Consider the following 23198-nt stretch of genomic DNA (forward strand, 5'->3'; position numbering starts at 1 on the left):
TTTTTGTTCTAGAGGTGTACAAATTTATACTAACTAGTTATTTTTAATGGACTCTTTTTAAAAACTCTGAAAAATGCTAAATTAAGACAGACACATATTAACATTTTACATTAATCTTTGAGATCTACTGTTTAGTTACGTACTTGGTACATCAGTAAGTCTCCTTGATGGGGCAGAGGAATATCCCAGCTGACTATCTACCGTTAGGACCTCAGAGGAGGTTGCAATATTGAAAACTGCTAAAACCAGAAGATACATAACTCTCCTGTTTTGTGTTTTTTTTGTTTTTACTTCTTCTGTTAGGTGCAAACCAAAGAAAGAAAAAAGATTCACAAGGGACTTCAGGAAACTCTTGTGAGCAAACCTCTCACAAAGCGAAGAGCAGCAGAAGCTTTAATCCTCCTGGTGTGAGAGAGAACCCTGGTACAGAGCTCCCTGTAAACAGGATAATCGATGTGGACGGAGTCAAACTGGAAGACACTGGCATACGCTCCTGTGATGATTCTGAAGGGAACCTCAGCTTTGAAGGTTACATCTCTGAACTGAGATCTTGCCAAGGGCGGATGAGGACTGGAGTTTATAGGACATCGGACCTTCCATCTCTGATTACTGTCAAGAGTGAGAAGAATAAGGGCACTGAGAATCAGTATAAAGCTACTTTTGTTTAAATCTCTGTTTTTAATTAAGAGTTCTGGTATTTTTGCTTGGCATCAGCAGCAATGGAGATATGCCTTAGAGACATATTTCTGCAAGTTATAAGTTGTTTTCAGTACCCGTTGCCTTCAACGAGCCTGCCAGACTGTCTCTTCTGATATGAGTTAGAACCTGTAGAATGAAAAAATAGTATTTCAATGAAAGTATTGAGCTATTTGTTTTTGTTCTCTTACCATTTCTATATCCTTTTCCCTGGGATGATTCCATTGCACAGTGCAATTAAAATTATTATTTCCACCCCTACCCTTCTTGTCTTTAATAAAGACAAACTCACTTTAAATTCCCCTATCCAAACTTTTTATTTAAGATAATTTCCCTTTAATATTCTAATGTTTTTTCCTGGTCTGCAGGATTCCCTGTGTGTCTGTAGACTTTTGAAGTGGAAGTAAAAGCAGTTACTGGTGTAAAAAGATAAGGATTATTTTCTTAATATCTTCCTGTCTGTCTCATAACATTTGGAAAGAGGTCCAGGTAGAATTCAGTCTTGTCTAATGCATTGCCTGGATGGACATATGCAGTAAGACCGTTGTTATACAAGCAGTAAGAAGCAAAAAAAAAGCTGTGAATTTCCTGTGCTGGGAATAATAGCTGCTCCCATAGCCAACACTGGTGACGTTTCCATACCAGAAATGTATATACTAATTACATAGTGGTGGGAGGGTCATCCAAGTCCCTCCTCATCACTGCTCGTGGTGGCTTTTAGCTTTGGCGGAAGGCAGATCTTGTTATTGGTCTTTCAATAAGTGGTTAAGTACACTTTATTATTCTTGTTGTTGATTCTAGTTTCAGTTAACCTTCTAGCCTTGGGTGGAGTTTTGAGAAAGAAAAGATACTTAATACTACCAAACACGTTGCTTTTGCCACCCACTCCTTTTCCTCCTTTCCCATTTCTTCAGCAGAGGTTGTGAGTCTGGGCAAGCAAAAGGGTACATGGCGAAATGAGAGCGTTGGACCTCTGCTCATCAATGTGAAACAATATTGAATGTATATATTGAGACCTTCTGGTGGTTCACTGCTTTGAAATTATTGTGAGACTCAAATGTCATATTGCATAGCCCCTAGACTGCTGATCCACACAGGCAGTAAGTCTAAAGCACTGCAGTAATTATTCACTAACTTTTTCTTTGGTTCTTCTTACTAAAGCCTACCAAGGATTGTGAATTTTCTGAATAGCTGAGAATACTGGAGGCAATAACTCAGTTTCTTAAACTCAAATCTGTAAAATGAGAAAGAGGTACATGTGATTTTGTACGAGTAAAGTAAGGTTCCTAAAGCTTAAGAGTTATACATCGAATAGACCAGTGATATAAATGGACACAGCACCCATTAGCTTTAATACTTTAATTCTTTTCGACTGATAAGTGATTTTGCTCTTGATATTGAGGAAAACACTTGTTTACGTTAGGCTCAACTCAGTGTGTGACTGAATGAGGATATACGCTATGACAATAGCTGTTCTTTTAAAAACTGTCAAGATTAAAACCAATTTGAGAGCGCTGCTAAAATCATAGTGGTGTAACGATACTAGAGACTTGGGGAAACACCGCAGGCAGCAACTGAGATCAGAACGAGGAGTGAGCGAACAGGCTTGGAAACTGAGGTAAGAGGGTACCACACTGCAATGGACTGCGCTGTTAAATACAGCCATAGCATGGTGTGTGCAGTCTGACTTTGCAAGCACTCAGACTATACCCGTGCTGAGCATAAAGGGGGAAAGCTTCTATACTGATCCATAGGATACGTTGTTTTGTATTGTACTATATATCACCCGTGTGGGACACAACGTAAAGAAACAGTCATAGCCCAATGATGTGAAAATAATTATCTCTGTATTTTTAAAGTGGTTTTCCCATGTTTATTTCTTTTTTTTTTTTTTTTTTTTTGGTAGTGTTTTGCTAATAATTGCCCATGATAGGATATTTCTTTGCACAGATAAATGGCCACAATTTTTTCCTATCTTCCGGAAAATTAATAGCAATGTCTAATTGAGACAAACATTACACCAGTCAAACTCAAGAGAGGGCTTTTTGACCTGTGATACCCTTTGCACTTTTTGTGTGTCTTGGAGAATGAAATCCTAACATCATACAGCTAAAAGCTTGAAATTCAAATGCAGTCATTACAGTCTTTATTAATCTCTGACCAGTATTTTAGATGAAACAAGCTTGCTTCTCTTACATTGTGCAAGTGCGCTTAAGTGACTTGTAGTGAGCAATACGGAATTTTTCAGCTGGAAAAAGAGACAGCTGAGGGGAGATATAACAAAGTCTGAAAAACCTTGAGTGCCATGGGAAGGGTGGATAGGGATTGACTATCACACTCTTTTGTAATACAAGAATTAGGGGCCATCAGGTGAAGCTAGTAGAAGCCAGGTTCAAATCAAAGAGCTGGTTCTTCGCCTTCTCCTGTTTTCTTTCCACGAGCTGCTGTGCTCAGAAAAAAAGCAAACAAACCCACTGCTTTTAAATTCTGAGTGCAGCAAACTGGATTTGGCTGTGTCAAGGATTCAAAGGGAATTTGACAGCATGGGAGAGTCAAGCCGTGTGCAGGAAAATGAAGGATGTGAAAGAACAGAGTTTGCTTTAACATAGGGAAAAATCTTGGCACAATGCCTGGAAATCCTGTAAACAAAGGGACATGGGAAAAACCGTTCCTCCCCACGCTGCACTGTTATGCCAGTTATTGGCATATCGTTTAAAAGAATGACTTCTTAGCTAGGACTCGTGGAAATTCATTCCTTAGACTTAGAAATAATAATATTAGCTCTCCCATTCAATACCTGGCAGAATATAAAAGCTAAACCTGCTGCAGTCAGTTGCCACAGGTCATGGAGTTAATAAAAATGAATGTGGACAGCCTGTCTCTGGCTGATGTTTTCCAAGATTTTACTAAGGATGTTGTCCAGTTTTAATTACTGTGTGACTTCAACATTATAATATGATTTTAAGTTGCCTCATTATACTGTGATTTCCACTACTAATGAAATCTACTTGCAATTAAAAAAGCAGCCCGATTGAAGAGCTGCTTTGAGAGCTTAATCCTTTATCTTGCCAGCTAGTTCCTAAAGATAAGCAGATTTTATGTGGCTTTATTTCTCTTTTACTTTTCCCAGTTTTCCCCCGTTGAAACTCTGCTTGTACAGAGAGTTACTCTTATGTCTCCTTAATCCCATGATGATAAAGAAAAGGGAAATTCGGTCTCCCCATCCTCTTACGTGGAAGAGGGAGATCCACCGACCTGTGCCAAAACTCAAACCTGAAACTGTAACAATCAGTGATATAAAAAACCCCCAACACTTAGCAAATCCTGCAGCATTCTAAATCTTATTTAATATACCAGTTCTCTCATATTTCACTTGTTGTCATGGTATCTGATTTTCAAATGGTAGTGGTTTCAGCCTCATAGTCGCTGCAACGGTCACAGTTTTGTTGTTTTTTTTTTTTTGTTTTAAAGTCTCTGTGAAGAATAAAACATATACATATAGGCAAACTTGCAAAGGGACTTCCCCCTTAGGATTACTCTAGCAGTGTGCCTTGTCAACAAATTTGTGATATAACACACGTGCAAAATAAACCACTGTGCAAATTAGCTCTAGGGGACTGCGTGACAAATAACCAATGTTTTTTTGAAGGCACATAAACAGGCTTTGCAAAGAGACTTTGCAAGAGATTTACTGCTCCGTGGGAAGGAGCCAATACCTGACTGTACCACGTCCTTTCTCATGCCCCTGAAAGTCTTCTGGGGGTTACTGAGTGTCTTCCAAGGATGCTGGGTCCTTCATGCACTACTTCTCTGCCCGAAAGTTTTGGTCTGTTTTCTTGCCTTTGCTGTAGCATGTATTGTTTTATTCCTCCTTCTATTCTGATGCTGGAATTTACTGTTCTTAACAGAAAACTGTAAAAAGACGTGGCTCAGCCCGTAGCCTCCTTATCTAGTTCGAGTAGAGATAATCAGGACTTATGAGCTTATTTTGATTTTTTGCAAGTAGCCTGATTTTCGCCACAAAACTGAAATCCTGGCCAGTAGTTGTTTCTCAGTAGTAGTGCTGCCGCTCATCCCAGGCATCTCTGACACAGTATCGATAGTGAATGTTCTCATTTAAAATGGTCTCTCCTAAGGTAGTCTGCAGCTGGGAAACCAGGCGAGTGTGTGGTAGTGTGCTGTGGCATCCGTGATGCAAACACCCGGAGGCATCTTTTCACAATTTCTCAATGATTTCGAAAAGTTTCCAAAGGCTCAGTTAGACAAAGGCCGCGGCCCAACGGCAGGTCCTTATCAAGAAGTGTGAGAAGCCAAAACCGTTGCAGGTCCAAGCCACTCCTCCTAACTCTCAACCTCAGCTCATTGTGTTGGGTTTAGAAACGACCGTATTTTCTGCATCAACAGGCAGATTTCCAAGCTTTGTGGGAATGTAGCAAAGCCGTGTGACAACAGTGTTGCTCTGTGGAGAGTGTGGGTGTTTACCCTGCAGCAAAAACAAGTGGCACTTCCAAATACTTCTCTCTGCCTGTGCTCTTGGAACAGCACCCCAAGCTTAGCATCGTAGAGTCAGGGTAATGAACAACTGGGAGATTTGTGAACTCTAATCCAATGCCAATTAAAACACAGGAAAAACTTCCATAGATCTTACTGAAATATTTCCTTGCTGTAGACCAGCTGTCACTTTCAGCCAGGTTACTCTTGATTTTTTTCAGAAGACCTTTGTCTGCTGAGAAGCGCTGGATGATCAGGTGTCTGCAAATCTTGCCTGCATTACTCAAAATGTTAGCAAATCCAATATGTTACACATGAACCAACATGTTTTCTGAGTTGTTTGTGTGGAAGATAAGGAAAGAAAATTGTTTATATTTTTTCATCCCAAGTGATCATTCTGTTGTACAGTCGAAAAATGTTGTTGTACAGAATTTGATTTGTGTTCTTGTTTTATTTGTGGTTTTGTCTTTAAACTTCTATGACTTTGTAATATGAAAACGCACATTGGATTTATTTCTCATGCCTTGTATCCCCAAAGTATTGAAAAATCCTGTACCGTACAATAATGTTTATAGAATCTGAAGTGTGTCAAACTCATTTAAAATGTTAATTGTGTATGTAGTGAGTAAATAATTTATACCGCTGGAACTGATAATGTTTCATTGATATCTAATTTCAGTGTAGGGAAAAGATGTGAAAAAGTTTTTTTCAGTTATTCTGGGACCTGCTGCCGTTTGGACATCACAGCTTCAATGGAAGTATGGGACAGTGTGAAACTAGCCTGCATTTTATTAGATTTTGCAAAGATGTCTTCTTAAACCTAGCTTACATAAAGAAATTCCTTTAAAAAGGATTGTTAAGAATTTCTGCCAAATATTTATATACCTTAAAAATAGCTCACTCTCTGGAATTTAATAATAGCGGGTTAGGTTTTTAGCCTTTAATTAATTCCTTTTGCTCTATTCTAGCAACACAAAGGGATTGCAAACCTGAGGTAAGGCAGTAGCTGAATGTTTTCCAGGTACAGTGTAATCCTTCTCTGGCTTCCCTTCTACACAGTCTTGGTGGCTTGTCTCGCTCTGTGGTTTCCGAGTGGACAGATGCACCAGAACTGCTCTGCCCTTGCAGCAGGCACTGCCAAACCATAGAAATGCTCTATCTACCAGAGAGCAAGAGTGGCACAAACTGGGGGCCCCAATAGATCAGTGTCCATGTACACCAACCTGAATCCGTCACACGATGCTCCTTAAGTGGTTTCCTTCTCATTCACCATCCTCTTTGTTTGTGCTTTGAACACTCTGTGCCAGAGCAAGGGGCAATGCAGAAGTTTGAGTGCCAATAGTAGAAAAATAACAACGGATGGGAACAGGATGAAACGTAACTCTTCCAATTCCATGCCGACACTGTAGTACTCCCCACGATAATCTTGTACCAGTTTCCAGCGATGATGCTGAAGCCCACCGCTGCAGGTACACTAGAGCATTTCCAAGCCCCCATAGCCTGCATCAAGCCGCAGGGTGAGTACTGTAAAGACCGCTCGCCTACCTCACTGGGGAAGGCCCTGAAGTCCAAGTTTGGGAAGTGTATTCTTAAATACCTTGTGTCTGCTTTGCCAGGATGCACCAACCTATGCCTTGTTCTCATTCTCTGGCTGCAAAGATCTGCTCACAATCTCAAAATGGTATATAACTTAGTTATTGTACAGCTTCAAGCCTCAATTCCAGAGCAGGCTGATAAAGAAATGAAAGGCCAGCTAGAAATTAATCTAATTAAAGCTAATCCTCTTGGAGTGGCATAATCTTAAATTAGGGCACAAAAATGAAACTAATGCCTCTCCCTCTTTCTGTGAGAGATAACTGGGGTCTTTCTTAACAATTCGAGTCTTTCCTGGAAAGATGAAACCATGTGATGAGGGGAAACTACCCCTTAATTACTATTCTCGCTCCTTTATAGACTTGCACAAGCATCTTTTTCAGTAATTATTTGCCACTATTTGCCAGTATACCAACAACATGAACTCAAATACCAACAATTATCTGCGTAACTTCAACCTCTTCCACGCTTTAAAAATTTCCAGAGTCAATACTATGGCCAGGATGAAGCCAGGCTGAGATCAGCCCTCTGTATGCAAAGCAGTTAGCTGAAACTTGTTTGCAACCAGGAGATAATCGGTGATGGTGGGCACATATCTCTGACCTTGTCCTTGCTCATTTGGGCGTTGAATAAAACGCGTCTGCGTGTGTCTTAGAGAATCCAGAACAGCACGTGCTGCAACTTCACTCCCTGGCGAGAGGGTGAAGGCACGAACAGGCAGATGTTCATCCTCCTGTTGGAAGGTGCTGGATGGCTAAGCACACGCCATCAGACTTACACCACCTCCGTCTCCTGGAGAATGCTGGTTGTCCCGTTGCATCTTGCCTGTTTGTTTTATGCTCTTGTGGGAAAGAGACAGAGGTATGAGATGTTGCTGCCATTCATTGCGATGACATTAGCTTATACCATGAAAGGATGCACCCTGTGGTGCCCTAAGATGTAATTTTCCTTGCTGGGCAACCACGTAGTTAACAGGATGGGGCCTTGTGTGAGCAAAAGAAAGTCCAGTTTAATTCAAAACAGACTTAACAAAGCTGATCTGAAAGTCATGATTTCTCCTTTAGGTGATCCTGGCTGGGATCTTCGTGCCTAACTTTAGGTGTCTACTCCAAAGCTGCCTTTGTATCCTAAACACGGGTGTTACTCTACATATTTGTTAGAGATGTAGTTAGTACTGTCCATGGATATAAAGAATGATTTGTTTCATCCTTGAGTTGAAACATACTTTTGGACAGGTGACTCGTACCTTAAATTTCGCTCTTCTGTATTTTCTAGGTCTCCATTGCTTAGGCTGGGAGCCTTGATACCTACCTCGGATGTAAATACATATGCAGCAGGTCCCTGAAGCTAGGTGGGGTGACTCTGATCTGCCAGTTTCTCCTGATGTGTGAACAATGTAAGTCAATGACAGCTCAGATTGTTTCTGCAGCAATTACACAGAGCAGCAATTACATTTCTGCAGCAATTACAAGGAGTGGCACTGGAGGTACAGGGAAATGAGGGGGGAAAAAGAGAGAGAAGGAAATACAGAGAGGGTATTGGCCAGGTTATGAAATCTTTAGCCTAAGCCTATTCTTGAGGCCAGCAGTGAGGCAGCGAGTGGTTCACAAATCACTTCTGAAGTCAGATTTGTGCAGCGGGGAGAGGGCTGCTCACCAGGAGGGACCCCAGTTTCTTCTTGGTACACCTCTGCCTGCCTTACTTTAGGGATTTTGGGAAAAAGGCCCTTTAGGTTTTCTTAGGGACAGAATCCCTATTGATTTGGTGACAAAACTGTGCAGCAGTCTCCAACAGGATGAGACCGCGGACAGGCGAGAGCAGAGGGAGGTAATGGAGAAGAGGAGGCCGTGAGCAGCAGGGCTTTTGTATGCAGTGAGAGAGGAGCCCTGGTTGAGGGGCACCCATCTCCCTCCCTCCAGGAGGCAAGCTTATCTCTCTGCCTACCCGTTGTGTTTACCAACTCTCCCAAACGCACCCCGAGGCGTAGGACTGATGTCCAAGGGCAGGGGTGTCCTCCTGCGGAGGAAGAAGCGCTCGGCAGCAGGGAGACCGAGGGCAGAACCCGGGGAGAAAGGCAGTGGGAGGAAGAGGCAGGAGGCGAAAAGGGATAAAGGAGATTTGTGTCTGATGGGGAAAGAAATTGCAATTTATCGCTGTCCTAAGCAGCCGACTGCTTGAATGGAATGACACCTGCCCATGGGGAAAGGTTAGAAATACCCTCTGGGGACAGTCCCTTAGACGTTTGCCAGCAGATTTGTAACGCAAAAACCCAAGAAAGCCTAGGCAAACACTATGCTAGATTAACAGGTTGAAAATACAGATTGATAAATCCAAGGAGAGTATCCTTGTGATGACACTGCAAAATCCAGTGTCCAGTGCAAAATCCTGCTGGCCCTGGGCAGCTGCCGCAGTGACACTGTGTGACAGGAGTGCTCCCTGCACAGGGTGCAGATTTAGTGCAGGGCACCTCATTGTGGGGCTTCCCCTGGCCACCACGGCCAAAGGGCTGATCAACAGGGGCCACCTGGCACTTCAACCCTTGGCATATGAGTTATCTGCAAAGCAGAAAGGGAATGTTTAATAAGACATGTGGTTTCCATACCTATATATATGGAAAAAATTATAAATGATACAGGTTTCCATACAGGATATTATTAGGGCTGCAATCAGGATAATTAGAACACTGTTTGTGAACTCCGCTCTCCACCCTGCCGTGGGAAATAAGCCCAAAGTTGAGGCAGGCTGTGGGGCTGGCATCCTTCCCGTGGGGCTGTCTCTTCCACGTTAGTGCTCTTTCCCACTTCGAAAGGGAAGACTTCAGCTGCCTTCAGCTGCAGCAGTGGAGCCACCTTCCCTCACACATGCCTGACTTATAGACCATTTTAAAGTATGCCATGGGGGCGTCTAATATGCTAATGAAGAAAGTGGGTGGAATAGCAGGAATTTGAGCACAGCTAAAAATGTACGTGCCTAACAATTGCAAATCAGCCTGTGCTGAAGTTACCTAAATGGGTTGGCATCGGTGGAAGGTGGGTGCCTCTACACCTCTTCTTGTCAGTTTTCAGTGAGTACACGGCTAAAAAAAAATCATACGCCTCTGTATATGGGCCTACTGTTTCAGCCAGGGTTATAGGCAAAGGTTTATATCAAACTCCTTGAAAAATACAGTTACCTACTTTCCACTCTTATTCATATACAGTAGGAGGAACAGTCTCTTCATGCAAACACATCCCAGACTGGTTGCAGGCATAGTATTTTAGGTATGTCATGACATCTGGGTGTATGAACAGAACTAAGTATCATCTTGAAATGGACTTCTAAAATCTTGGCGAGTTTTTGCAACTAGATCCATAGCGGGGGTATATAAACGAAAGTTCCATATATTGTGGCTTGTAGCAAAGCCTTAAATCACTCACAGATTTGTGTGATTAGGGGTATAAAATCACAGTCTGGTTTTCTTTCTGCAACTCAAGCCCAGCTCTTGCATTGCTGCTTTTATATGATTTGATTTTTCAGATCAGAACTAAAGTTTTTTGGATGCATGAAAGAAACATTTGTAAGCACAGCTGCAGGCAAAGGTTTTTTAAATATATACCTGCAACTGCAGTAGCTGAATTTGGCTAAAATGTGATTTCACAGAGAAGAAAGCATGAAGCCATTACAAAATCACTGCACACAAAGGTGATCAACTGAAAAGAGAAAAATCGCAGGCAATATTGTCTGATACCGCATCCTGCCAAGGCAAAGCCACCCGTGCCAATGGGAAAAAGTATGCAGGAGATCGTGCTCACAGAGTTGCAGCCTGATCAGTATGTTATATGCCTCTTTGGGAAAGTAAATGTTAGCAGGAAAGACTGGTGTGGGAATGGATGAAACGGGGCTACAGCCGCAGGGCAAGTACAAAAAAATGGGGACAGTCTTCCTAGGAGTGCTGAAACCAGAGGAGGGCATGCCCCGGGTGTTTGCTGCTGCTGCGGAGAGCCCGTTTGAAAGGCTGCACCTTCTGGGTGCTGCGCGGCCGAGGCTCTCGTGCCTGCTCCTGCCAGATGCAGGTGATGAGGAAAGGCTGCGAAGCTCTGGGCTAGGGAAGGGAGATGAATACAAGAACCCTCTGACTGGGGAGGGACTCACAAGGTCTGATTGATACTTTTAGCGGAAGGTAGGTATAGCTCTGAGCACTGACCAGGCGGTGGGGGAAGAGAAGATGCTAGTGGAGAGCAAGACCAAAGAGGCCATGTCTGAGGGGCAGCAGTGAGATAAGGTGTGGAAGTGGCAGATGTGGGGTTGGTGAAGAGTGATGTTTAATGAAAACATGCCAACGCCAACTGGAGGAACCATGGGAGAAAATTCAGGAGTCCAGGGCAGGTCCATCTACATGGGGAGCTGTGATGGTAGCGTGAAGGTCTGCAGAGCTGCCAGAGGAGTGCCCCAAGCCCTGCAGAAGGCAGAGGCGAGAGGAAGAACTGATAATGCAATGAGATCGGCTCGTGCATGGAAGCAAGATGTTCACTCTGCTGCCGTGTGCTGGGGAGGCAGTGGAGGCTGCTGGCAAGGTCATGGTCCAGGATGGGACATCCACAGGCAGTATGTCAGTGAGGGATGAGGGTGGTGAGGGAGTGAGATGAAAAAAATATGATAGGTTTGAGAACAGTTTCAGTCCCTGGAGAGAAGAGAAAGGAAATCAGTGCAGAAAACCCCAGAGCTGTGAGCTCACGGGTGAGGGAAGCCAGGAGAGCTGCTAGAGGTGCTGGAGGAGCGTGGGAGGTGAGAGGAGTGAGGAGGAGTAAACATTTGGGTGAAGGCGTATCTTTCTGTCCCAGGATTATCTGCTAAAGTGCAGCAGTGCCAAATCCATGTTTGCTGGATCCCAGCTGCCCAGCAACCAGCCTTTTGCAGCTGCGCTTTTACCAGCCTCGCTGCCTCGAGGAGCGGGGAGGATGGTTTGTAAAAGGATTTCTTTGCTCTGTTACGGTGTGGCAGAGGTTATGCACGGCTTGGGGACTGCAAATATTACCAGCAAAGTCTAGTGCAGGAGAGGATGAACCGGGACTCCAGTCCTCTCAGAAAGCCAAAACCATGTCTATTTTTTTCCCTGGGGTTTCTGAAGCTCTCAGGGAGAGGAGGGGGTGACACCCAGAGGTGTTTGCAGGTGCAATGTGGCTATGTGGAAAACTGGGTGCTACACTGTTTAAGGTCCTTGTGAATAACTCAACTTTTCAGTTTGATTCGAGCCAAAGCTTTTCTTTTTCTTGCTGAAATAAGCAAACAAGTGACGTGATTTCAGCTTTCTTCCTTTGCATGAGGCGTTAGCAAGAGGAGCGCAATGGCTTTTCTCTAGGCACCGCTCCAGAACAGAGAAGAGGAGGTGGAGGCTCACTTCTTGCCCAACGGTGAAGATGTTGGTTTTGGATGTGAGCGACCAGATTGAGGTTGCACCATTTCCCAAGGCAGGTCTGACCCACGCCCTCCTGCGTTTGGGGCAGCCCTGAGCAGTAGGTGTTAGAGGGAAGGGGAAGGCTCCCTCATGCACTCCCAGTGTTGCTGCATTACCTTATTTTAAAATCTTTAAAAAGTCACTAGACTTGGAGCCTGTGAGTATTAGCCTCAGTTCTGGTGACTGGGATATTCATTAAGTAACGGGGACAGCTGAACTTTGTTAATGGCTCCCAGGACCAGAGGATGGGAATGATCTCAAGCAACAGAGATGAAGGGAAACCCATCCGACAGTGACACTAAGGTCTGCAGCATGGTTTGCAGGTCCCCCAGAGGAAAAGAAAAGAGAGTCAGGAGGGTTTGTATGCCAGTCCCACGTCAGCACTGAGTCCCTTGCTAGTACACCAGGAGCAGAATTGCCACACGTGATTGCTTGCATCCTACCCTCCTTGAAAGATAAATTTAAAGTTGTATTTTTCATGCTAGAAATACTTCTAATTACTTCCAATTCACATGCACTCATCAGGTTGTGTAAACATCTTAGACACAGCACGCTTGCAGAGGCTTTAGATCTAGCACTAGTTCTTTGTGCCAAGAACGCCGTAGCCTGCAACCGTCTCCTCGTCCAGGAAGCTAGCTTTGGGCTTTGTAACAACAATGTCGTCTAAAGCCTGGACATCGGATCGTCTCAGGAGGCAGCACTGCCCCCTTAGCTGGCTGCCATGTGCTACCTTCAGCAGGGATGAAGAACCTGGGTTTGAAAGAAGAAAACCTTATTACTATGAAAAAGCATAGAAGTTTGCAAAAATACATGGGGGAATCAGTCATTAGAAAAGATTATAATTTTTCTTCCATTTTGCAGTAGCTGAGTGGTAGATTTCTCAGAAACATTTATATTGGTCAAGAAAGAATGTAAACATGGAGTAGACTGATGAGCTTGCAGTCGTGGGATAACCCTCCCCAGTAGCTTGGTAGCTGGTACACAGGAATGAATGCAAACAGATGCGTGTGTGTTTGAACTTGTCTTTTCCACTTATGTCTAGTGAACTAATTGATGAAAAAAAACCAAATCAATTTTATTATTTCATATTGGTGGCTGACTCAGTTAGTTTACTTTTTGTTGGTGTTTAATGATTTAAGATGGTTGTTAATACTGTTTCATTATTAATAAGTAGTTCAGAGTCTGGGCTCAGTCTGGGCTTTTCTTAATTATTGTTAAATTTAAAGAAATAAAAAACATTGCAGTGTGGGAAGTGAGGACAAGGCAGACGTATGAGGCAGCATTATCAGTATGTGCTATACCCCCTGCAGCAAGGATTTCTGTCTCTTTCTGCTCATTTATTGTGTGTTTATTTGCCTTTTCATTTTCCCATGATGATGTCAATATTAAGGGAAAAATGCTGAAACTGAGGGATTTTAGCCTTTGATACAGAAGGATTACAGCCTGCAAACACAATAAAGAGTTCCTAGGCTTATTTTGAACCTTTCATTGACTTCAGCAGTAGCAGAATCTGGCTCTAAATGCCTTTGGATTATGTGCACTCCACAGGAAATGTTCAGTACTATGTGCAGCAAAGTTAAGAATCAGAATATGTCTTTCTTTAAAAGGAAAATAGAATTTTCTTAGAAAACAAGAACCAGACTCTAGCTGCAGTTTCACTGGTGGGATGAGCTGCAATACAGGGTCCAGGCCCTAGAGCTGCCAAATATTCTGTCACCCTAAAGCCAGGTCTTTCCTCTAGCTCCTGTTTCCAGATTTCCTCTCTTTTATACACACACACACACATATTTATATTTATATTTATATTTATATTTATATTTATATTTATATTTATATTTATATTTGTATTTGTATTTGTATTTGTATTTATATTTATATTTATAATTCTTTATATTGTTTATTTAGTGTTTTACACAGCCTCATTTGAAATAGATGCTAAATGAAGTCTAAAATCTAATGCTAGGGACTTTATCTTGAATGCCATATGGATTGTCTCCTGTATCTTAATTATTTTTCTCGTTGTTGTTATGGTATTTGCTTCATACATACCTGACTGTTTTCTCCCTTTATGGAAAGTTTCCTTCAGTGTGCTGCACATAATGAGTCATAGCTTAACTGATTTGAGAAGGTTAAGGAGAACAGCTCTGTGGGCTCATCAGCCTGACCCATGGGGTTTTGGCATGGTGCCCCGGGTCTTGCAGGCTGGTGGGTTCCCAGCTGCAGCGATACAAACCAAACAGCATCTCCTCCCTACCACAGAAGACATTTCTCTCACGGTAGGCATCCCCAGAGGGCTTAACAACGTGTAGTCTGGTGATATCTGAACGAAGAGTGGCTCTTTGGTCTTTGGCAGAGGGCTGCTGCAGGCGCGGGCCGTTCGATACTCTGCTTGCGGAGGAGGTGGCTGGCTGCGTGCACCGGTTCTGCCTTCATCTCCGGTTTGTCCATTCCTGAGGTCGGGTGCAATTCCCGTAAACTGTGTGAGCACCAGTGATTGCAGCACTGGTTTACATGAGTAAATAAAAAAGGTTATGCTTGCTGAAAATCCCTAAGCTCCGTGCTGCTGATTTTTTCCCTATTTTTATTATCTTCACATTGGAAGCTCTGTGCATCTGGATCCTCAATGGAGAGGCTGCGGAGTCAGACGTGAACATGTGTTAGGGGAAGGGATGACCGCCCTGCTTGGTGCCTCTCTGCCTTTGGGGTCATTCCCAGCTCACCCAGGACTGTGCTGCTGGATGGTTCTCTCTGGAATGGCGTAAAACCGGAGCAGTGTAAGGGATTCATGTGTCTCAGCTCTCTTTCCCCAGGTTTGTTCCCCCACTGTCCCTCCATGCACACTTCTTGTGCTTCACATGATGACACACAAATATCTGCAGCCAAGACCTTATTCTTCACCCTTATGAACTCCCAGGTGCCCAAAGCCCTGTGAGGTTTATAAGAATTCAGTAGCAAAACTGAATCTTCAGTCTTCTGAGTAGTTTCTTGCCAATGAGATGCAATGTTTCTCCAAAACATATATGGCATGCTTAATTTTTACTGATTCTAGGAAAAGCCTGATGAAGGCAGGCAGACTTTCTTCTGGTTATAAATAGATGAAAAAGTCCCTGAATTTAACATAATTTACAAAAAAACACACCTTAAATTCTGTCTTTTCTCTATGGCCATAAGACCTGTCCGGACACCTCTCTGCTGAACCAATGCAGGCAGCGTACATGTAGTAGTTAGGGTTTTTTAATGATTCATATCTGTCTGAACCCTGAAATCACTGTTCGGTCATTATTCAGACCTTACTCAGGGGTAATTCCCATTATATGGTGGTGCTTCTCTGGCAGCTGTTGCAACTCCTGGCTTTGACGTCTTTTCCTTTTGCTTTCTGCCAGCACCGTCCTACCAGCTGAAGTGGCTCCCGGTGTTGGTGCTTCTTCCTTTTTCTTATGTTGAGGAATCAGTTTGAGCTAAAAGCTTAGAGTTGTGACTCCCCAGAAAGACACTCTGCAACTCTTGCTTGTAGTTCAATGCGTACGCACTACAGCAACCGGGAGCAGACACACAGAATGCACTCTTGCTTTTCTTCTTTCTTACTTTTAGGTATGGGAAAATGCTTTCCTACAGCCTGCCCTGGTCACCACAGAAATACAATGTTTCTGGTCCTGGAAGTGGACGGTTTTTATTCCGGAAAAGGGTGGAAGAGGGTATTTCTGCAGATTCAAAGAAGTATCTTCCTCCTCCCCTCGCTGTCCAGTCCTTTCTCCCCCGCTCTCCTCTTTCTGCAGAGCTTTTGGGCACTCTGGATGGAATAGAAGCTAATAGCTTTTTTTGCTTTGTTTGCGCAACTTCAGTAGCCTGGATGGTGAGCAGATGTCTGCAAGCCATTGCATAGGCATTACTAGTTTGAAGCCTGATGGCCAAAGTCAAGAATGAGGATAGGAAGTAGAAATCTATGTTCCAGCTTTGCCAGAAGTCCCCAGGCAGATCAGACTGTCTGTACATCCTGTTTCCATGTTTGAAATGAGTGAAAATAAGACATATCTGTTCCACAAGTCTGTTCTGAAGCTTTATTTACTTCAAATCTTCAGGCAAAAAACAACGCATAGAGGCAAATAATTTTTTACTGCTTGTTTGCTCTTTGCTGGATTTTGGGAAGAAAATTCCAAATTTGCCTGGTTCCTGCTGTTCCAAGCCTTGCTGACAGTAGGAAAGTTTTGCCCATAAACCTATATAGGCATAATTGTACTAACAAGAGCTATTGCTGTGACGACAGACACAGCAGTGTGACAGCACAGCCAGTGGAAATCCCCTCCAACGTTATAAACCATCATGGCAAAATTGTGCTGGGGTGGCTCCACTGCACCCCTGGGCCCTACTGCCATGGTCTTGTCGGGGTAAAAAAAAAAAAATCACATCCACAAAATTCACCAGCACATAGCGGTGCTGGTGAAACTTCAAATGGTAGAGCACAACTTTAGCAGGGACTATGGTATTCTTTGTGTTGTTGTGGCTGTGGGGATTTTGGGTGTGAAGAGGTGCGGTCCCTGATTGACAGGACATAGCTGGCAAAAGCCTCAAGCAAAGACACATTTGTACCAGCCAAACCTGTGGATTTTGGTTGTGGGGCAAGGTGGGGCTGAAACAGACTCCACTGGTGAAATCTCAGTTTTAGCACTACCCTCCGCATCCCTATTAGAAATGCTTCTGCAGTGCAGCTATCTATCTCAGCCGAGCATTTACAAGACAGAGAAGGCTTTGCTCAGGCGCCTGCAGAAGGGAGCTTTTTGGTACACAAAACATTTTGTCAGAGTAAGGTCTATTTTCTTTCTTTTTAATTTTCCCAGTCTGTTGATGAAAGGCTGCTGTGGTAAGTCACAGCTGGGCAGGTAACCATCGTTAATGAGTAATTCTTGTGTCTGATATCGGCATTGATCTGGTCCATATTTTGCAATGTAATGTCATCTCCTGAGTGGGCTCCTTGTTATTGCTATACCATGCTTTTAATTAGCTCCTGAAGGGAAAGAGACGGGAAACGTCTGGATGGTATACCATCTCTGATTACAAGCAACATTAGATCAGCTCCTGTGGAGGTGCTCTTAAATACTTGCTGAGTAGACTGGTGATCATCTGCGAGGGTCAGGCACTTTGTAAACTCTTCACTCGCTGTGGTTTAGGGAGAGTATCTCGCTACATAGCATTCCCATCTACCCACAAAGATGTTAATTATTAACAACGATAACAGCTCTGCTTACTTAGAAAGCTAAAATACCCTAAAGTCAAGGAAATCGCAGTCCCTTGCGAAAGCTTGTTGCTGATTCACCCTTCCGCTTCAGCCCAGCCCTGGAAGTTTCCCTCTGCCAGGCAAAACCTTCATGAGAGGAGAGGAAAGATGAAAGTCTGTGTTCCTTTCACTCTTGTCTTGGCTCTGACTCTGAGCAGTGACTGTGCAAGGATGGTAAGTCTGATTCTTCTGTTTTGGAGTGGTGGATCACCTATGTGCTGGCTGGCAGGAGACTGTTGCCTTGGGGCTGGATGCGTGAAGCCACTGACCAGACCGAAAGGAAGAGCGCTTGAAATGAAAAACCATAGGGATTTGCCAGGTGAAGGCTCACAGCAATGTTGACTAAGCGGGAGGCCTGTAGGATAGCTGGTCCCATACGTATCTGCGTTTAAAGAAATTACTTACATCTACGCGTTGCAAGGGAGGAAGAACAGGAGGGGAGGAAGTACCACAAAAATTGAAATACTTTGAAAATGCATCTCAGAAATGTGTTGACACAAGCAGGTACCTGCAGTAGCATGGAAGGAGAGTGCTACCCCACCAGACTTCACTGCTACCTGGTAACTGAACATGCCAGCTTAGGTCACCATCTCCTTCTTTTCAAACCTCTCCCTGTTTTCATGCCATGCCCTTTAGTGTTTTCATTGTGTGCTTTGTGTCTTTTTTTGGAGTATGTCTGCAAGGCAGCGGCAGCACTGCTGATCACGGCCGTGAGGGTTTGACTTCGCTAGTTTGCTTAAACCCAACCACGGCCTGGCATCCACCGTAGACTAGCACCACAGCCTGGACTCCCAGTTGTGTGGCTTTATGATTAGCCTTTTTTCACTAGCTAGTTTAAAACTAGCTCAGATACACTTAAACGATGCTATAATTCTGACTGTCCCAGTAAAGTCCAGAGGTATCTCCTTAGACATTGCAGGTGGGAGCAGAGAAGAATATTCATGGTGCCTAGGAAAAGACCAGCCCTGGCTGAAGCTGTTGGAGACTGCTCAGTGCTGGCAGAGTCAGTGTAGACTGCCAAAACTGTTTCTTCCTCAGAACTGCTCAAGCCCTCCCTGTATATCTTAGCAACAGCTTTGTCTTATGCCTTACTTGTTATGTCCCCTATCCAGTTCCACGTTCGTGATGTGCTGCTTCCTCGACTGCTTTTGTGATAGTTTTATTTTGCTATAGTTCAGCTGTCAGCACCTTTGGTGGCAGCAGCACTTTATGTGTATTACCATTTTTTATTATTTCCTGTGGCTTAAAATCAGCTCAGCCTCGTGCTCTTTGCTGCTGATTGGCGAACTCAAATGAAGTAGAGGTTGCTTTTTTAACTAATGCCCTGGGGGATACGGCTAAATGGCAGGAAAAGTCAAATGCTGGGATATTATTTGTAGCTGTGAACTGGCCCCAGAATGCATACATGCTTCCTGACGAGAGAAATAGGAGATGTGTCTCTTGGCAATAGAAAGATATAATGGAGCAGAGCTTTGGCCTTTTTTGTGCTTTGCTGGGTTCTCCTGGTTTAACAGAGACCTTTCACGAGCCAGTGTTTATTTACCCTCTTTCACCAGACTCTGCCCCAGCAAAAATCACGTGCAAATAATGAGATCTTTGCAGAAGCACTGAGAGAAACACAATTTCAGGGCAACCTGGAAAGCACGCTTGTCTCTGTAGGATGGTTCCTAGAGTGAATTTGTGTCTCCAATCCACATTCTTTTTTTCTCTTTGTAGCACTACAAATCTGGGGCAGGAAGAGGCTCAAAACATCAGTTCACTCACCCACAAGGTACAAAGTCAAATCCAATAGGTTTCATGACAGTAAGAACTATCTGCCTGTCTGTATCCATGCTGTGCAAGTCAGTAGCAAGCCTGTCTTTGTTTCAACATGAATAAGGATTATGGAATGGTTATGCCAATATTAATTTCTGTGTAGATGGTAATTTGGGACTAGCTCAGGAATCTCAGGTAATTTTCCTTCAGGTGCATATTAATGGGAAGGTGCTGATGGGGTTTTAGTTTGTCTGAGCTGGCGTGGCTTATATTCACTCATAATGTAGTGTGGCTGTAGATGTGCAAGTCCCTTTATTTTAATGAGAGCTGCGTCTGCCCTGTGACTTTGTATGTATAGGTTCAATTTTTGCCACAGCCCTTGACCTCTCTGTGGGAGAAGGGTTTGAGCCCCATGCAATTTGCTGGGTTACATTTGTTTTAACGGCACCTAAACAATCAGACATCCTTGCTGTGTGTGGACATTGCAGATTTCCATTTTTAAAGCTTTTGTTGTCTTGTGCTTTTGCTGTTATGGATTACATGAATTGGGCCATTAGTGGGGCCTTTATAGCTTAGAATGGTCTTTTATGTCCTTTGGGATGCAATACGTCTTCTGAACGGGGATGTATTTTCACAACTCTCCTAAGCACTTATAATGGGAGGTATCAGACAGAGAAGGTAAATATCTGAACATTTGCTTAATTACTTCAGACAAGGAAAACCAGGCTTGAAAAAGGGAGAGCAGAGGGACTGGCAGTAGCTATTTTGCATTGACAGAGAAGAGTGACCATAATTCCAACCAGTTTGGACCACAGGGAGGGGTTATTTTTTCCATAATGCTAATAACTGGCCTCAGGAGCTCTTTGAGACGATGAGTCTGGCCTTGTGAGGGCTAACAGATATCGTAAGGGTGTGCAGGAGCCCCAGTCCTGACTGAAGGGGTAAGCTCAGGCCAAGGAGCAGTCGTACATCGTCACCGAGAAATGGAAATGCGCTGTGCTGCCAGCTCGGTTGTGTGCCCCATTTCTCTCCTACAGCAATGGCTGGCTTCCCATTCATGCTCCCAGCTCTCAAAACTGATTGCTTTTAGTTTAATAGTTAAATAAGCTCTGACAGTTTCTCATTGTCTTTTGTATCTTCAGTCTCTCTCATTCTCAAGACTTGTCTTGAAGGATTTTTTCTGCTAGACTCCCACTAGCCTTCCTTAGACTGCTCTCACTGACATGGTGGACATAAAACTTGCCCTTTTTAGACACTGGTCCCATCAATTTCTCCCCACTTGCAAGGAATCTGCTTATCCCAAAGGGAAGGTGGTATGATCAAAATTATCTGTCTACCCCCAACCTTTAAAACCTTCTTTCTCCTGACTGTTTCTATTTCAGTTTGTACTGTCTGGTGCCTTAATTGTTTTAAACAGATGTTACAATGTGATATGGAGCCTGAAAGGATACTACTTCAGAAATGAATTTAATATGCTATTACAATACTACATAATTAGAAATGATAATTGCAATTAATGAATATAATTGGCATTTGCTGTACCAGAAATTGCAATATATTTTGAGCTGAAACAATCTGAGATCTTTATTCTACCACAGAGCCCATTAATCTTTGTTGATTCGGTCATTACGTAGGATTTTAAGCCTCTTCTTACACACTAGAGGTTGCAGAGACACAGCGTCCAAAGTACAGCTAAAAACTTGAAGATATCTATCTTCATAATTTCATATAATAACATATAATATATACCTGTGGGTTGGATTTCAGCTGCATGATGAGGTTTTTATTCTTGTATTTCAGTGCTTACAGAGGATGGAAATTTATGCAAATTTCCTTTCCGGTATGGTGGAAGGTTTTATCACTCATGTTTATCAAATCTATTTTCCCAAAAGAAATGGTAAGTTAACATTGCTCATAAATGAAGACAGCATTCAAATGAAAATGTCATCCTTTTAGTGTTTTAATCTTGTTTTTAGAATAATTAACTGGAGCTTGATGTCGTGCCGAAGGAAAGCCATGCAGTTCTCCTGCGTATAGTCATGGCCCTCACGTCAAGACTCGTGCTCAGAGGGGGCTCCAGGGCCACAGAAAGCTCAAGAACTGCAGAAGTCTCCTCTTTGGCCTTCATATTGGAATTGCAACTTATATGGGTGGCAAGAGCTTGTACAGAAAGGGCAGGACTGATGAAACGACCCCATAGAAGCTCTGCTGAGGGAGAAAGGAGAGATACAGCCACCTGTAAGAGATGACACTCAGTTAACGAATTGTTTGATTTGTATGGGCCATGCCTGTACTGCAGGACAGACCATCTCATTTTTGAGGAAAGTTTGGTTTTTTTCCCCCCATATCTCTAATTTCTATCCAGATTGGCACCAGGCCCCTTTTGGACAGTGCAGTACTAACAGGAGAGGTATTTCTCCTGCTTGTTGGGTAATGATTTATTCTACTAGTGTGTTTAAGGCCAGATCTCCTTATTTTGGGCAAAGATTATTCTTTTACATATGGAGAAGTTGTTAAAAGTATTCATTATTCATTTTGGGGTAGGGGCAGTCAGGTGGGAACCCTACTGCAGCAAGCACTGAATAAACAAGACTAATTTTGCAGACAAACCTATCTAATGGGTATGTATTAACAGAAATCAAAGGCAACAAAGCAGGGAATACATGGGTACCAGTAATGTGAAAATATATGCACAGATGAGCTATGTGAAAGGCAGATAGATACTTGCATGTTTCCAGGGTGCAGATAATATTTTATAGAGTTTATTCTACTCGCCCAGGCAGGGCAGAACTCTCATTTTTTATACTGGACTGTCTAATTTTTTCATGATCTGTGTAAGAAGATGTGATCTTTCTGATGGCACATCTGTTTTAAGTGTAAGTGCTGGTGTAACGTAAACAACACAACACATACCTTCTTACACAAATAGACGTAGAGCTTCAAGCTAGGAGACCGCTTCCGAATTTCCCCAACATCCATAGATACAATCTAGATAAGAAAAGCCTCAAGGAAACAAGAACTCAAGAATATCTTAACTAAAGGAAGGGGACTGGAATAATTTTCCAGGTTGAACCCTGTCTTTGATGAACTGTAGCCACAAAGAGTTTGACCTTTGGACCCACTTAATTTCATGCAATGCTTAAGATGGATCTTGTTAATACATGACATTCTGTGTATTTGTTTTTAGCCAGTTAGGCCACAGAAATGGAAAAAAATGGAAAAACCCGTGAATGGATGGGATCCAAGGCTAGAGCACACTTTAGAGCTGACCTTGGACAACTTGCTCTGATGATTCCAATTTTTAAAAAGGCATTTACAAGCGGGGAGATGAGGAGGAAGACGGCTGGAGCTGTTTGGTTTTGACAGGCCATTTCACCCCATGGCTGACCTTCTGGACAGTGTTTACTCTTCTTTCATAAGCTAAAAGCAATTTCACGTGTGACTTCAGGCACAGAGATGCCGGGAAAAGAGCCCTGAATAGCACTTGGGAAACCTGCTCTGTGCATTTTTGTGTGACTTGGCACTAGCCCATGCTGGGCTGATGCTGAATAACTGATCCCAGGGGGCCTGGCAGGCAGCAGGCGAGGGCAAGGCTTGTGTCCTTTCTGCTCCTGCCTGCCCGCGAGCTGCTAGTGAGGGTGGAGATGATGGGAGGCTAGATGCAACCTGCCTCTTTGGGGGCAAATGCAAGGAGACCAGACCAGGAGAGTGCTGGAGTATGCACTTAATGAGTCCGTGTCTCTAGTCCTCAAGCCATACGTGGAAGGCAGGACTACAGACAGGACTCTATAGTGTGAGCCAAAGCCTGCTCCAGTTGGCTTTAATTTTATTATACTTTTTCTCATACTACCTATGACACAGATATTGTGTGCTAGCCCATCATATTAAGTTCAATAAAAAGATAGTCCTCCTGAAGAAAGCATTTAAGAGCAAAGTCTATCTTAATACAAAGCTGGA

The 23198-nt window shown here is 43.3% G+C and overlaps 2 protein-coding genes across 5 annotated transcripts in view; both read left to right on the forward strand.

Annotated features, from left to right (window-relative positions):
• Positions 1–5786, forward strand: part of RGS12 (regulator of G protein signaling 12) — a 98986-nt gene extending 93200 nt beyond the window's left edge. For all 4 annotated transcript variants that reach the window (XM_075499646.1, XM_075499647.1, XM_075499650.1 and 1 more), the window contains one exon: positions 304–5786. In XM_075499646.1, the coding sequence (XP_075355761.1) occupies positions 304–668 (365 nt within the window). In that variant the 3' untranslated portion in view covers positions 669–5786. The remainder of the gene's footprint in view (positions 1–303) is intronic.
• Positions 5787–17594: 11808 nt separating this feature from the next.
• Positions 17595–23198, forward strand: part of HGFAC (HGF activator) — a 42066-nt gene continuing 36462 nt past the window's right edge. The window contains exons 1-3 of the mRNA XM_075499164.1: positions 17595–17660; positions 19203–19257; positions 21042–21138. Coding sequence (XP_075355279.1) covers positions 17595–17660; positions 19203–19257; positions 21042–21138 — 218 coding nt within the window. The remainder of the gene's footprint in view (positions 17661–19202; positions 19258–21041; positions 21139–23198) is intronic.

Source organism: Mycteria americana, chromosome 4, assembly GCF_035582795.1.
Source record: "Mycteria americana isolate JAX WOST 10 ecotype Jacksonville Zoo and Gardens chromosome 4, USCA_MyAme_1.0, whole genome shotgun sequence".
NCBI classification, from domain to species: Eukaryota; Metazoa; Chordata; class Aves; order Ciconiiformes; family Ciconiidae; genus Mycteria; species Mycteria americana.